The following is a 14,419-nucleotide window of genomic DNA, read 5'->3' on the forward strand; positions in this document are numbered from 1 at the left end:
ACAGACCTAAGCAATTAGTATCAATGGTTGATAACATCACAAAAAGAAACAGCTGGAAATTATGTGTCTCATGGTGAAAGGCCACAACACCACGTACAGATTTTCCAAAGGAAAAGATCGAACCAGAGACTGATCCAGGCTCTGCCTCCAGATGCCAGTTTGCAGGAGGCCCAGAGGGCAGAGGACGTGTTACACCGCACCGTGTGTACGCAGCCAGCAAAGTCCAGAGTGTGGGAAACTCTACAGGTCAAATGGCTCGAGCTTTTCAACAGATTAATCATAAGGGGGAAAAAGGTTGATGGGGGAGAAACCAGTGAAGTACAAGAGACGTAAAAAGACAACTAAGCTGTGGCGTCCAGGAACACATACCTGGGGGAATAGACTACAAAGACAAGAAAGAGGTTACAATAAAGTCAGGATATGGTCACTTTTGAGGGGAGAGAGAGGCTATGATTGGCCTGACGTACACAGAGACTTCTGCTGGAGCTGACAAAGTCCTGTTCCTTGACTTGATTACAGGGGTTTTCTTTCAATAATTCACTAAACTGTACATTTTTTGTATCTCCATTTTATTTGACAACAAAAAGGTTTTTAAAAACAGTGAAAAGGAAACAGTGACTACCTGAGCATTTGTCTTCTGAAGACTGTGGAGACTGCAGTTGGAAGACAGAAAGCTTTGAAGATCATGACTTATAGGAATACGGCTGGACCACAGAAAAGTAAATGATTTGGGGCTGGAAGGAGTAAGGTTTTAGGGGAGTTTCTGGACAGTGTCCTTGGCAATGGGGATTAATGACATACACGTAGAAGGGAGAAGGGCAGATGGGTGGGAGATGCATGATCTCAGAACACAGAGCTCCAGAATCAGTTTAGGCTCCTCCAAGGATCAGGCAAGAGGGTTATTCCCAGAACATTGACCTCATGGATGTCCTTTACCTCGCCCAGGGCCCAGACTACTCATCACTACTTCAGGCTCCAGGGAGAGAAGCTTCAGTGAGGGTACCTTAGCATGGCTGAGGGAGCAGAACGGCTCTTGAGACCTGGAGGAACAGTGATGAAGGTCTCAGGAGGCAGCCTCACCACTCCCCACAGCCGTTTCAGAGACTCAGGGGACAGTCCCGTCCAGACAGCACCAACCTTACTCCTCCCTACCCCCATGGCATCTCCTTCTGGCCAAAGAACCGGGAGAATGATCTGCCACTCAAAGACAAGGGAAAAGAGACATTACCTCATCACCAGACATCTGTGTCCTCACATATCCTGGAAAGAAATCGAGAAAAGAATGGATTGCCCCAATTAGGACCCAATATGATTATCCTGAGGGAAGAACAAATGGCTGGCAATGTCAGCACTCTTTCTGCTTATCCTCTGTTTCTAGCTTCAGAATAAATTATCCCAGTGATCCCTGAGAGGTACAATCAGCTTTCCTTGCCTCAGATCATTGACGTTAGGGAAGGTGGGAGTGGGGAAGGTCTGGGACAGGCGGCAGGGCACTCCTCACAGGCTCATTACCTTTCTGAGCCCTAATCTGGATGACAATTCCCACCAGAAGGAAGATTAGCCCAAGTAGGAAGGCTGCAATGCCACTCAGTATCTTTCTCCAAGAATATTCAGACTGAACTCCTATGGAAAACAGGTCTTAAATTAGTAAAAACATCCCAATATTTAAAGCATCTTCTTGAAATCCCAGAATCTGTACTAGACACCAAATTCAATGCTAGCTAGAGAAAAATAAATAAATTTTAAAATGGTTCTTTGAAACCAAAGTTGGCACCCATGGAGTTACCAGCCATCTGTTACCAATTCTTACAGCCCATAAGAATGCCTCCTGAATACTAAGACCAAAGAATTGGAGGACACCAGTTCATAGGGTTGGAAGCACATAATGAGGTGATTAGACCTCCTCGTTTCTTGGAAGATATGAGGATAGATATCTGCCATGTTTTCTCCCACCCTAACCCAAGGACTCTAGTTTCTGTGACTGTCTCAGATCAAGGGAAAGAATAATTCATGCTGTGACCAAGATAAATGCAGAAGTGACACAGGCTCTGTATTGAGTCAGTATAGCCCTGAGTCAGGCCCAGAGAGTACTAGAAACTAATTCTCACTCCACTCCACAGAAACGGGGCTCAGCAGGCTGGAGTGATGGACAAGGCAGGTGTAGACATCTCCAAGTTCAGGAGTCATTTCTAGTATCACCACAGTCTGAAAGGTCCAGTCTCCATTCCCGATAAGGCCAGTGGACATGACCCCAGCTCTTTCCTCCTGCCCATTCAGGAACCACGTGATCTTGATGTCCCCTGGATAGAAGCCCGTCACAGAGCAGTGCAGCAGATTATGCTGGTGCAGGAGTGCGGTCCTCTCTGGGTACACTGTCACCTCTGGTTGCACTAGGAAGGGAGAGAAAAATGAGACATTGTGGAAGAAAATCACCAAGCTGGGACAGGAGATTCTTTAGGGACCATCACTATGTCAATCTCTTTCCCAGATCACCCAGGCGAACACAAAGTATGGGCAAGTCTCAGCCCCCAAGTTCAGTAACGGGGTATGTCAGTGTCTGCCAGGAGGATTTAGACTTTCTGAGGTACTCCCACGATTACTGCTTCTCTTTGAGAGTACACTAGCCCTCGAAGTCCCTGAGAACCTTGGGGGTCTGAGACCAAGATCACAGTGGCTGACTTGTGAGGATAATGCATCACAGCTGGGGCCAGAACATCTATACAGACAACCATTTATCCTAAAGCAGAAAATTGCTTACAAGGAAGAAGAGCCGTGGCCAGGTTCACATGGGTGACATTCCTGAGCCCCGCCAGACCTCACCTTCCAGCTCACCTTTTCTCCCCACAGTGAAGGGTGCGCCCAGCCTGTAGTTGTGTCTACAGACCCCATCCACAGCCTCTCTGCTCCTCTCCAAGAGATCCAGCCGGCTGTTCCACTGCTCAGCATCTGGCTGCCCCAGGTTCGTCAATGCCACAAACATGCCCACATCACTGTCGAAACGTACATACTCCTCCAAGTTAAAGATGAATCTGACCACAAACTGCACCTTTTCTGTCCCGTTGGTGAAGTAACAGTCAGCCTTTGCCTGAATCACAAAATCTTCTGGAAAACCAAAACAGGGACTATGAACCAGCCCCCTCCTCTGGGAAAACCCATGCCTGGTAAATTACGTCAGACCACATAGATCTAAGAGGAGGCCTTTGACCTCAGAATGCTCAAAAAGCACAGTGTCAAGTGAGAAAAGAAACAGAATGTGATTCAACACACAATGATATTTATTAAATTTTAAAATTACATAAAGGGAAATGATGCTACATATTTCTAAAGGCCACTCTCATACTTAGAGACATACCAGACATATTTAGAATGGATTCTCTAGGGAGGGGAGAGAATGAGAATGCAGGCAAGGGAAGAGAAGAGAGGGTCTTGTACTACTGCCAATAATTACAATGTGCTGTGAACTCACTGGGTAAAATTAAACCAATTCTGTGCACTTAACAATAACTACAATAAAAAGGAAATTCAAATGGGGTTAATAATGTAGGTAAGTCAGGAAGGACTTCCCGAAGAAACTGCATCTAAGTCAAGACTTGAAGGATAATTGCTATTAATGTTGGGTTGTAAATTTACTTTCGTTCCTAAGTTCAGAAGCCTCCTCCAACTCTGAACTGAGCCATAAGAATGACCTTCCTGGGTGAACCCCACTTATCCCTCACGCAGTACCTAATATCAGATGAAGTTACAGCCTGCAATTTCTCAGCATGTATATTCTTCTCTATTTTCTCTAGTAGTCTAAACCAGGGGGGGAAATATGAATTTTTCATCATCATTTAAAATCTGTGCTGATTTTTTTTTTCAGTTGTATTGTTTAATGGACATTATAGACTCAGGGCGGTTTCTCTTCTCTAAGAATGATGATCTCCCCCGGCCAGGTTTGTTCCTGTTTTGTATTTAATGAAACTAACATGCAAAGTGGATTCTGTTCTTAGCACATTACATCCTCTTTCTGCTCATTAAGATGTGCTTTCATGATCTCACATTGCTTCATGGTTGCATCGTCTGTCGCCTGTGCTAGAAAAATAACAGTGACAAGTAACTTGTACCTGGTAGCCTGAGGACAAAGACAATGTATTCTATTCAACTTCTCTTACTTCTCAAAACTGTTTAGTACAATTCTGACCATATAATAGTGGCTTAATAAATGACAGAAGGAGCAACCTTTGTTTCCAGTTTCATTTGTCCATATATACCCCAACTGAGGTTTCTTTCCGTGTCCTGACCGAAAAATCACAGAATGCGTCTGTGACCCAGCCAACTGCAGGTTTTTCCCAGCAGGCTCAAACCCAGGCCAAAGCCTTGAACACGCCCAGTCTCTGACTGAGGTTGATATACACAATAAGGATCCTAAACAAAACACAATGTTTCCCTCTTTCTGCCTCCCTACCCCTCTTTAATAGGTGGCTCTGGTATATGAAGTCCATCCCATGCAAAGAGGGAAGATGTACTTTTCTGCCAAAGGGCAGAACACTGCTCTTTGAAACCAAAAGCCACTTCCAGTCTGATCTGTGGCCTGGACTTATAAGGAAAGGCATCACTCCCCCATGCCAATTCTTGCCTAAACACTGGAAAAAAATAATTGCTCTGTTCTTACCTGGAGAGTCTGTGCCTTGAGTCATGGAGGAATCCAGTCTGGCCAGATTCACTAGCAGAGCCACCACCCAGGGGACCCACCCAGAACCCATTCTGGAGCAAGCAAAAAAATGAGATAGTAAAATCGTCAGCCTCTTCAGAATGGTTTCAAAAAGTACTCATTAAGAGTATAAATAGGTGTTTTTCTGGCTTCCCCAGGATTGGAAACTCCTCGGATTGACAACCAATCAAGATAGAAGAGTTTTGCATCATCAGGTACTGGGTAGGATACTTTCACAAAGTTGTGTCATACCACTCAACCATTGTTTGCCTGCAGAATCACTGATAGTAATTTAGGTATATTAAAAATGGGCTGGGAGAAGAAGTAAAAATATATATTCGACACATTATGGGGCCCTAGAAGAACTAAGCAGACTGTTTATTATGTTTTCTTCTATTCCCTGGCCTGTTCTAACCAATAGGCCTCCCTCCCTATGGGGTGTTGACATTGCCAACAGGCAGTGTATAAATTAAGAAGGAATTAAGAGTATGTAAATTAAGCATTCTGAAGCATATACCTCAAGAGGATTTAGTAAAGGGATTATCGGAGAAGAAACAGAAGACATAGAGAACATTTGGAGAGTACAGTTTCCTATAAGCCAAAAGGACCACAAAAAATAAAATAAATTTTAAAAAAAACCACGGAAAGAGAACTCTCAAATAATAAAATTCTGCAAAAAGGCTCACCAGGATACAATATAAGAGAGCATTATTGTGTTTCATGATTAGTAGGGCACCAATAACCTTCAAGAGGACAGCAGAGTGTTAAAGGTAGAAGCCATATTTCAAAAGAGTGAATTGGAAACAAGAAAACAAAGGGAGCAGATTAAAAGAGTCTTTCAAGAATTTTGAAAGTGAAAACAAAGAAAAATGGGATACACTTGAGAAAAAACACCACCAAGAAAAAATACTTTTCTTGGGTTTTTTAAATTGACACGTAATGATTGTACATATTTATGGGGTACAGAATGATGTTTCAACACACGTATACATTGTGTAGTGATTAAAGCAGGGTAATTAGTATGTGATATATATACATGATGGAATACTATTCAGCCATAAAAAAAAGCATGAAGTCCTGTCATTTGCAACAACATGGGTGAACCTGGAGGGCCCTATGTTAAGTGAAATAAACCAAGAACAGAAGGACAATATTACGTGATTTCACTCTTATGTGGAATCTAAAAAAGTTGACCTCATCGAAGTAAAGAGTACATTAGTAGTTACCTGAGGCCGAGGAGTCAGAGGTAGAAATGGGTAGAGGTTGGTAACGAGTACAAAGTTACAGTTAGACAGAAGGAATGAGTTCTGGTGTTCTGGAAAAAGAAACTTTTAAGACAGGAGAGATCTTAACAAGGTTCCAAGTGAAGTGGAAGGCATCTGTAGAAAAGAGGAATTGAAGATAAAAAAGAAAAGAAAGGGACAATTTTCTCCAAAATGCTGTGGTCTGAATGTCACTCAAAATTCATGTGTTGCAACTTAATCACCAACGTGATAGTATCAAAAGGTGGGCCCTTTAGGAGGTGATTAAGTCATGAATGCAGAGGCCTCCTGAATGGGATTAGAGACTTAAAAAGGGCTAGAGAGAGCAACGATGATGGCTCATGCCCATAATCCCAGCACTTTGGGAGGCTGAGGAGGAAGATTGCTTGAAGCCAGGAGTTAGAGACCAACCTGGAAAACATAGTGAGACCCCCGTGTCTAAATAAAATTTAAAAATATTAAAGAAAAAAATATGGTGGCATGCACCTGTGGTCTTAGCTATTTTGGAGGCTGAGGTAGGAGGACTGCTTGAGCCCAAAAGTTCAAAGTTGCAGTGAGCCATGAATGCACCACTGCACTCCAGCATGGGTAACAGAGCAAGGCCCTGTCTTAATCAATCAATCAGTCAATCAATAAAAATAGAAGGACTGGAAGGAATACCTTGGCACTTTTGCCCTTCTGCCTTCCCCCTTGTGAGGACTGTTACACTGGAATGATTTGACTGAAGTGTTTAGTTAAGTATTCTTTCAGTAAAACCTAGACAGTAAAACACTATCTTTAAGCAAATGAAACCAAAAGTGCAAATTGTAATTCACCATCTATGTTATTATTATTTAAAGGGCAATGTTTACTCATCATTTCACATCATCTTTCAGCATGAAATGTGACCCTGATTTGCCTATACTGTGCACATTAAGAATGAACCCAGGATATCATGGTAACCACAAGTTCACTGCAGTGATTTTTTTTTTTCCAAGTCAATGAGTCAATGGCCAAGGCATCAAATCTTCCAGAGCTATGACCTTGAACTTCTAACTTCCAGAACTGTGAGAAATAAATTTCTGTTCTTCATAAATTACCCTGTCTCGTGTATCTTGTTACAGTAACACAAATGGACTAAGATAGCGAGCCTAAGGCTTGGGGGAAGAAAGGTACACTTCTTCAGATAAAAGAACAAAGACAGGATGATCAGCAGGGGAGAGAGGGGAATGAGGGAGTTCCATTTAGATGGTTGTGATGGACTCAGCTGAGAACAAGACAAGATCTGTCAAAAAGGAGTTGAAAGAAAATATATTTGATAACTAAGAAGAGCAAGAAGTGGTTTGTAAGTGAGTTTTTAAAGTTAATTAAGCAGGATTCAGAAAAGAGAGGTGAAATGCAATTGTGCAAACTTTTACTGTTCTATGACCCTTAGTAAACATGGCCTTGGTTGGAGGCCTGGATCAGACCAATCAGAAAAATAATTTTTTCCCCATGGGAGAATATAACAGGTAAAGAAAAAGAGAGAAGACGTGGAAGACATCACTAATGTTCATCCTCTAATTTCTAGGCCCATGGAAAACAAGAAACTAGACTTCCTACTCTCCTGGAGCTGTGTGACTCGTTCTTACCAATGGAAAGTGAACAAGAGGTTCCTGGTCAAAGAATTTAACTCCCTGCGCATGACTCTTCTCCTCCTCCCCTACCAAGTCAACCAAGACAGCCTTGTGTTGAGACGGCACAATCCCAGTAGAAAAGCAGTCTAATTAGCTGAGTCACCAGGAAGAGCCGCTGCCCCAGGGAATCACTCACACCTACAACACACTCTATGAATGAGAAACAACTGTTCTTTAATGAAAGCCCTGGAGGTTGTTGGTTACCACAGCCTGGCCTGACTTGACTTAACCGCTACAGGACAGGAGCTAGGAGGCTGACACCTCTCTCTCCACATCTCTCATGTAAATGTGATGATTCATGAAGTGGAAGGCTGGCCACAGGCTTACTGGTAGACCCCAAGTACAAGGTATTTGACCCTGATTGTGAGTGCTTCTCCTCCAGGTGCATGGCTGTGGAGCTCACAGTGGTGAGGGCTTGTGTGGAGCTGAGGATAAGGAGGCATCAGACGGTTGTCAAGCCACTGGATCTGACTTCTTCCCTTCTTCCTGCCCACACCTACCTTAGTCTTTCCCAAATGTTTTATTGCATTTGGAAATGGAGACAGACACTCAACTTAGGCTAAGTGAATGAGGACATGGCGCGGAGATGATCAGATGCAGTAACAGCATGAGCGGGTGGAAGAAGCGTGTGTCCCCTTGTTTGTAGACAGCACCATGGCTGGGCTTCTGCAGCTTCCCTCAGAGCTGAAGGAAGGGCCATGTGGAGAGGAGAGGAAGGGCCTAGACAATATGGATCAAATGGGGGCCTGTATTTAGATTTAGAGGAGAGAGGGGGTTGATAGATGGCAAGGGGTGGGGAGAAAATGGAGGATATGGCGCTGGACCAGAAAGTTAGGAGGGCTGCTCTTTCTTCTGTGTAAATGTGTCCAAGTCTCACAAACTCTAAAATCTGATCTGCCTACATAATAATAATAACTAACATTTGTCAATTGCTTATTATGAGTTTATTTTCTAAGCACTATATAAATGTGTGCTTGTGTGTGTGTGTGTGAGAAAGAGAGAGAAAGAAAGAGAGAATTATCACAAAACCCTTTGCAATAGATACTATCATGATCTCCCTTTTATAGATGAAGTAAGTACGGAATGAACCACAGGTCACATAACTAGTAAGTCCCTAGGCTGTACTTTTTCCATCACACTGTATTTCTTGGGAACCCAGGGAAACTTTATTCCTACACCTTTAGCATTCCAGTAATGATAAGGCACACAAAAAGGCAAAATAACCAAGGAATTTCATCATAGCTATTTGGTGTTAGGACAGATCTCTGTCAGGAAATCATATCCTACCTAATAAAGGGAAATCAGTGATCTCACATCACAAGCAAGGAATGGTATAGAGCCTGGCGATGGGAACTAAGAAGAGAAAGCAATAAGCTTCAGTTAGCAAGCTATGGATCTCCTTCATCAATGGCCTCTGGTACATCTTAAATAAACTGAAGCATCATATTCACCCCATTAGAAACGTTTTTGAGTCATTTTCTGTGCTTAGTGTCAATGTCTACAATATAAGGGCCTGGGCTTATCAGAGACACTGTTCAGTTCCGGGGAGACAAGAGGAAAAAGATATGGCTTGCTTCCTTTCTCCCATATTTATATTTTTGTCTTCTACCTGAAAGAACCTGAAAAATAGGGCAGGGTGTTTTGATCTTTTTCTTCCTGTCTGACTTCAGCCAACAGCCCTCCCTAAATAGCTACAGGCTCCTCTGTGATTTTTCACTCAAGTTCATATTTTGCTTCTCTCTTTTCTTTCCTTCCTTGTTCTCTGAGAAGTGAGAAAATTTGGGTGTATGTGTGGTTGTTTTTTTAGGGTGGTATAAAATTATTATTCTCCCTACTGCCTGACACAAATATCCCTTCAACTGCTGTTTTGGTGACTTTAACATGGAAGCAAAACGTACATCTCAATTCATTTTCTTCCTTCTACTTCCTCCTAACATGCCAACATAATCCACTCTGCCCTGGAGGAGTTATGGAAAATATTCTGAGTTTCTAGATAGAAAATTAAATCATATTTTTAGAGAACACTATTGTTGAGCTACAGTTTAATTGAAGGAATTGTACTAGGCTAAGAATTTTGCCAGCTCAAAATACTGGTTTAATTCTTCCGCAGTAGTGACTGACATCTCAAACTAGCAAGAGGTGTAACATGAGGGGAAGGGGCCGGGAAAGAAGGAAAGGATGTGAGAAACAAAATAAATAGTTAGAATTTGGGGTGTCCAAAGCAAACTCATGATCCCACCTAGTGAGAATCCATTTGGAAACTGAGGAACCAAAGACTTTGGGCTCCAATCTGCAGTCACTTCTTTGATATACCTTTGGGATGGGTGGACTCACCCAAAGTATTGTTTTATATGGACTATTTGCCTCAATTTCTCTATGATGGTTTTGTCCATCACCTCATCCTGAAAAAAATAAATGTTGGTGATGCTTTGTTCCACATATTCGTTCATTTGCACTCATCATTCCTAGGAAATATCCATTGAAATTCAAAATATCATGAACTTCCAAAAGGTTTTCTAGAAAGAAAAAAAAAACCTTGATCTTGATGGATGTTTTTTAATTTGTGCTAGAATCTGTTTGCAATGTTTTATTTAGGATTTTTGTGTCAATACAATAAGTAAATTCATCTACAATTTTTATTTTTGAGCATTGTCTTAGTTTAACATCAATATTATACTTGTTCATTAAAAATGTTTCTTCTATGCCACTGAGCCATTTAATTTTTATTTGTTTGTTTGTTTTAGAGACAGGGCCTCACTCTGTTGCCCTGGCTGGAGTGCAGTGGCACAATCATAGCTCACTGCAGCCTCGAACTCCTGGGCCCAAGCGATCCTCCCGCCTCAGCCACGTAGTTGGAACCACAGGCACGAGCCACCACACCAGCCTGTATTTTTTGTAGAGACAGGTTTTCGCTGTTGCCCACATTGGTCTCGAACTCCTGAGTTCAAGCAATCTAACTGCTTCGGCCTCCCAAAGTGTTGGGATTATAGGTGTGAGCCACTGCGCCTGGCCTCTATTTTCAATTGTAAAAGTTCAATATAGATATAGCATATCTATTTTTTTATTGATAGTAATATCTTCTATCTTCTGTGTTCATACTTTTTTTTTTTTTTGAAACGGAGTCTCACTCTATTGCCCAGGCTGGAGTGGAGTGGCATGATCCCAGCTCACTGCAACCTCCGCCTCCCAGGTTCAAGCGATTCTCCTGCCTCAGCCTCCCAAGTAGCTGGGATTGCAGGCGGCCACCACCACACCTGGCTAATTTTTGTATTTTTGGTAGAAACAGGGTTTCACCATGTTGGCCAGGCTGGTCTCGAACTCCTGACCTCAGGTGATCCGCCTGCCTTGGCCTACCAAAATGCTGAGATTACAGGCATGAACCACCACACCCAGCCTATTTTTTTGTCCACTTAACTGGTCGAGTCCAGGGAAAGGGAATTAAAGTGCTCTATTGATAGTACATTTCTGAATATTTTCCTTGTATCTACCTTAACTTCTGCTTTATAAGAGCTACCTATTTGGTATTTAGAACCTAAATATATGTCTCATATATTCATATGAATTTCATACTTTACATTATAAAGTGCCTTTCCTGTCACACTCAATTTTTTTTGTTGTTTTTTGTTTTTTGTTTGTGTGTGTACGTGTGTGTGAGGAGTGTCTGAATTTCATCTTGTTTGGTAAGACGAATGTGACCTCTGCTTCCTCTTTGTTTGCATTCTCTTGTTATGCCTTTGCCCATCATCTTATTTGTTGAAAGTAATGAATACATCTTTCTGAATGGCTTTATGTTAAGTGTCTTTTGCATATTGCAAAAATATAGTTTTTATCTTAATCTAATTTAAAAATATTTTCATTTATAAAGTTCAGTTAAGAAGCCCGTTTATAATTATTCATACAGCAAATAGATTCAATCTAATTTGGAGATATGAACTTCAGTTAAATATAATGTTTACATGAGTATTTATTTTTGAAAATCTTTCACTATGTCTTTATTGTGCATTTTTTAAATTTTAGCTTTTCAGATATTAAGGAAGGTGTATATTTCAAGATTGCTTTGATAAGTTTATTTGTATATAATACACTTAGTTCTCTCTTTCTTTAGACAATTCCTAGTCTCTGATAAAACAGACTTTTTGATCTATGATGACTTTTTTTTTTGTTTTCCATTTGCTTGGTAGATTTTCCTCCATCCCTTTATTTTGAGCCTATGTGTGTCTCTGCATGTGAGATGGGTCTCCGGAATACAGCAAACTGATGGGTCTTGACTCTTTATCCAATTTGCCAGTCTGTGTCTTTTAATTGGACCATTTAGCCCATTTACATTTAAGGTTAATATTGTTATGTGTGAACTTGATCCTGTCATTATGATATTAGCTGGTTATTTTGCTTGCTAGTTGATGCAGTTTCTTCCTAGCATCAATGGACTTTACATTTTGACGTGTTTTTTGCAGTGGCTGTTACCAGTTGTTCCTTTCCATGTTTAGAGGTTCCTTCAGGATCTCTTGTAGGGCAGGCCTGGTAGTGACAAAATCTCTAAGCATTTGCTTGTCTATAAAGGATTTTATTTCTCTTGCACTTATGAAACTTAGTTTGGCTGGATATGAAATTCTGGGTTGAAAATTCTTTTCTTTAAGAATGTTGAATACTGGCCCCCAATCTCTTCTGGCTTGGAGAGTTTCTGCTGAGAGATCTGCTGTTAGTGTGATGGGCTTCCCTTTGTGTGTAACCCGACCTTTCTCTCTGGCTGCCCTTAACATTGTTTCCTTCATTTCAACTTTGATGAATCTGACAATTATGTGTCTTGGAGTTGCTCTTCTCGAGGATTATCTTTGTGGCATTCTCTGTATTTCCTGAATTTGAATGTTGGCCTGCCTTACTAGGTTGGGGAAGTTCTCCTGGATGATATCCTGCAGAGTGTTTTCCAACTTGGTTCCATTTTCCCTGTCACTTTCAGGCACACCAATCAGACGTAGATTTGGTCTTTTCACGTAATCCCATATTTCTTGGAGGCTTTTCTCTTCTCACTTCATTTCATTCATTTGATCTTCAGTCACTGATACTCTTTCTTCCAGTTGATCGAGTCAGTTACTGAAGCTTGTGCATTTGTCATGTTGTGCTCGTGTTATGGTTTTCATCTCTATGAGTTCTTTTAAGGTCTTCTCTGCATTGATTATTCTAGTTATCCATTCATCCATTCTTTTTTCAAGGTTTTGAGTTTCTTTGCACTGGTTACGTAGTTCCTCCTTTAGCTCTGAGAAGTTTGATTGACTGAAGCCTTCTTCTCTCAACTTGTCAAAGTCATTCTCTGTCCAACTTTGTTCCGTTGCAGGTGATGAGCTGCGTTCCATTGGATGGGGAGATGTGCTCTGATTTTTTGAATTTCCAGCTTTTCTGCACTGCTTTTTCCCCATCTTTGTGGTTTTATCTGCCTCTGGTCTTTGATGATGGTGACATACTGATGGAGTTTTGGTGTGGGTGTCCTTTCTGTTTGTTAGTTTTCCTTCTAACAGTCAGGACCCTCAGCTGTAGATCTGTTGGAGTTTGCTTGAGGTCCACTCCAGACCCTGTTTGCCTGGGTACTAGCAGCAGAGGCTGCAGAAGATAGAATATTGCTGAACAGCAAGTGTTGCTGTCTGATTCTTGCTCTGGAAGCTTCCTCTCAGGGTTGTACCCTGCCATGTGAGATGTGAGGTGTTGGTCTGCACCTAGTGGTGGATGTCTCCCAGTTAGGCTACTCAGGGGTCAGGGACCCACTTGAGCAGGCAGTTTGTCCATTCTTAGATCTCAACCTCTGTATTGGGAGATCCACTGCTCTCTTCAAAGATGTCAAACAGGGGCATTTACCTCTGCTGAGGTTTCTGCTGCCTTTTGTTTATGCCCTGTCCCCAGAGGTGGAGTCTACAGAGGCAGGCCAGCCTCCTTGAGCTGTGGTGGGCTCCACCCAATTCGAGCTTCCTGGCAACTTTGTTTACCTACTTAAGCCTCAGCAATGGCGGGCACCCCTCCCCCAGCCTCACTGCCGCCTTGCAGTTAGATCTCAGACTGTTGTGCTAACAATGAGGGAGGCTCCGTGGGCGTGGGACCCTCTGGGCCAGGTGTGGGATACAATCTCCTGCTGTGCCATTTGCTAAGACCCTTGGTAAAGCACAGTATTAGGGTGGGAGTTACCCTATTTTCCAGGTGTTGTGTGTCTCAATTTCCTTCTGCTAAGATAAAAGATACACAAAGCAAACACTAACAGGAGACAGAAAGACAGCTTATGTAGTTACAGACATATCTAAATGTATAGTCTAAAACCAAAGGCATTAGTAAAAACAAAGACAGCCATTACATGATGATAATGAAGTCACCAGAACATTATACTAAAACTGAATTAGTCTGCACCTAGCAATAAAACTACAAAACATGTAAGAAATATAGGAGAATTATAAGAAGAAATTAATTGACAATGATTATAGAATAAGTGGAAAAAGGAATAAGAATATCAAATAAGCTTGTTGATGTTCTTGTCTGTAACACCTAGGAGTCAAAATATATTCTTTAAAACTAATAAATCAAGTGCACATATTTACATATTTAAGTGTACACAGGTAGACACACACACACACACACACACAAAGAAAGAGGAAGGGAGAGGATATGAGCTAGTTTTATGATTGTTCATTATAGAAGACTAACAGGACCCATCTCACATGCAGAGACATATATAGGCTCAAAATAAAGGGATGGAGGAAAATCTACCAAGCAAATGGAAAACAAAAAAAAAAGCAGGGATTGCAATCCTAGTCTCTGATAAAACAGACTTTAAA

General features: G+C 41.6%; 2 protein-coding genes across 2 annotated transcripts in view; both read right to left on the bottom strand.

Moving 5' to 3' along the window:
* Nucleotides 1–548: 548 nt before the first annotated feature.
* LOC105513791 (HLA class II histocompatibility antigen, DO beta chain) lies at nt 549–4,837 on the bottom strand. Its single transcript, XM_011944811.1, has 6 exons — nt 4,652–4,837; nt 2,833–3,102; nt 2,109–2,390; nt 1,513–1,623; nt 1,229–1,260; nt 549–1,040 (listed from the first exon to the last, which is right to left on the bottom strand). Exons 1-6 carry the CDS (start codon nt 4,740–4,742, stop codon nt 1,005–1,007), a joined length of 822 nt encoding a protein of 273 aa, XP_011800201.1. The 5' UTR covers nt 4,743–4,837; the 3' UTR covers nt 549–1,004.
* A 4,799-nt stretch (nt 4,838–9,636) lies between these two features.
* TAP2 (transporter 2, ATP-binding cassette, sub-family B (MDR/TAP)) overlaps nt 9,637–14,419 on the bottom strand; it is a 22,517-nt gene continuing 17,734 nt past the window's right edge. The window contains exon 12 of the mRNA XM_011944815.1: nt 9,637–10,123. Coding sequence (XP_011800205.1) covers nt 10,094–10,123 — 30 coding nt within the window. The 3' untranslated portion in view covers nt 9,637–10,093. The remainder of the gene's footprint in view (nt 10,124–14,419) is intronic.

This window comes from Colobus angolensis, unplaced genomic scaffold, assembly GCF_000951035.1.
Source record: "Colobus angolensis palliatus isolate OR3802 unplaced genomic scaffold, Cang.pa_1.0 Scaffold236, whole genome shotgun sequence".
Taxonomy (NCBI): domain Eukaryota; kingdom Metazoa; phylum Chordata; class Mammalia; order Primates; family Cercopithecidae; genus Colobus; species Colobus angolensis.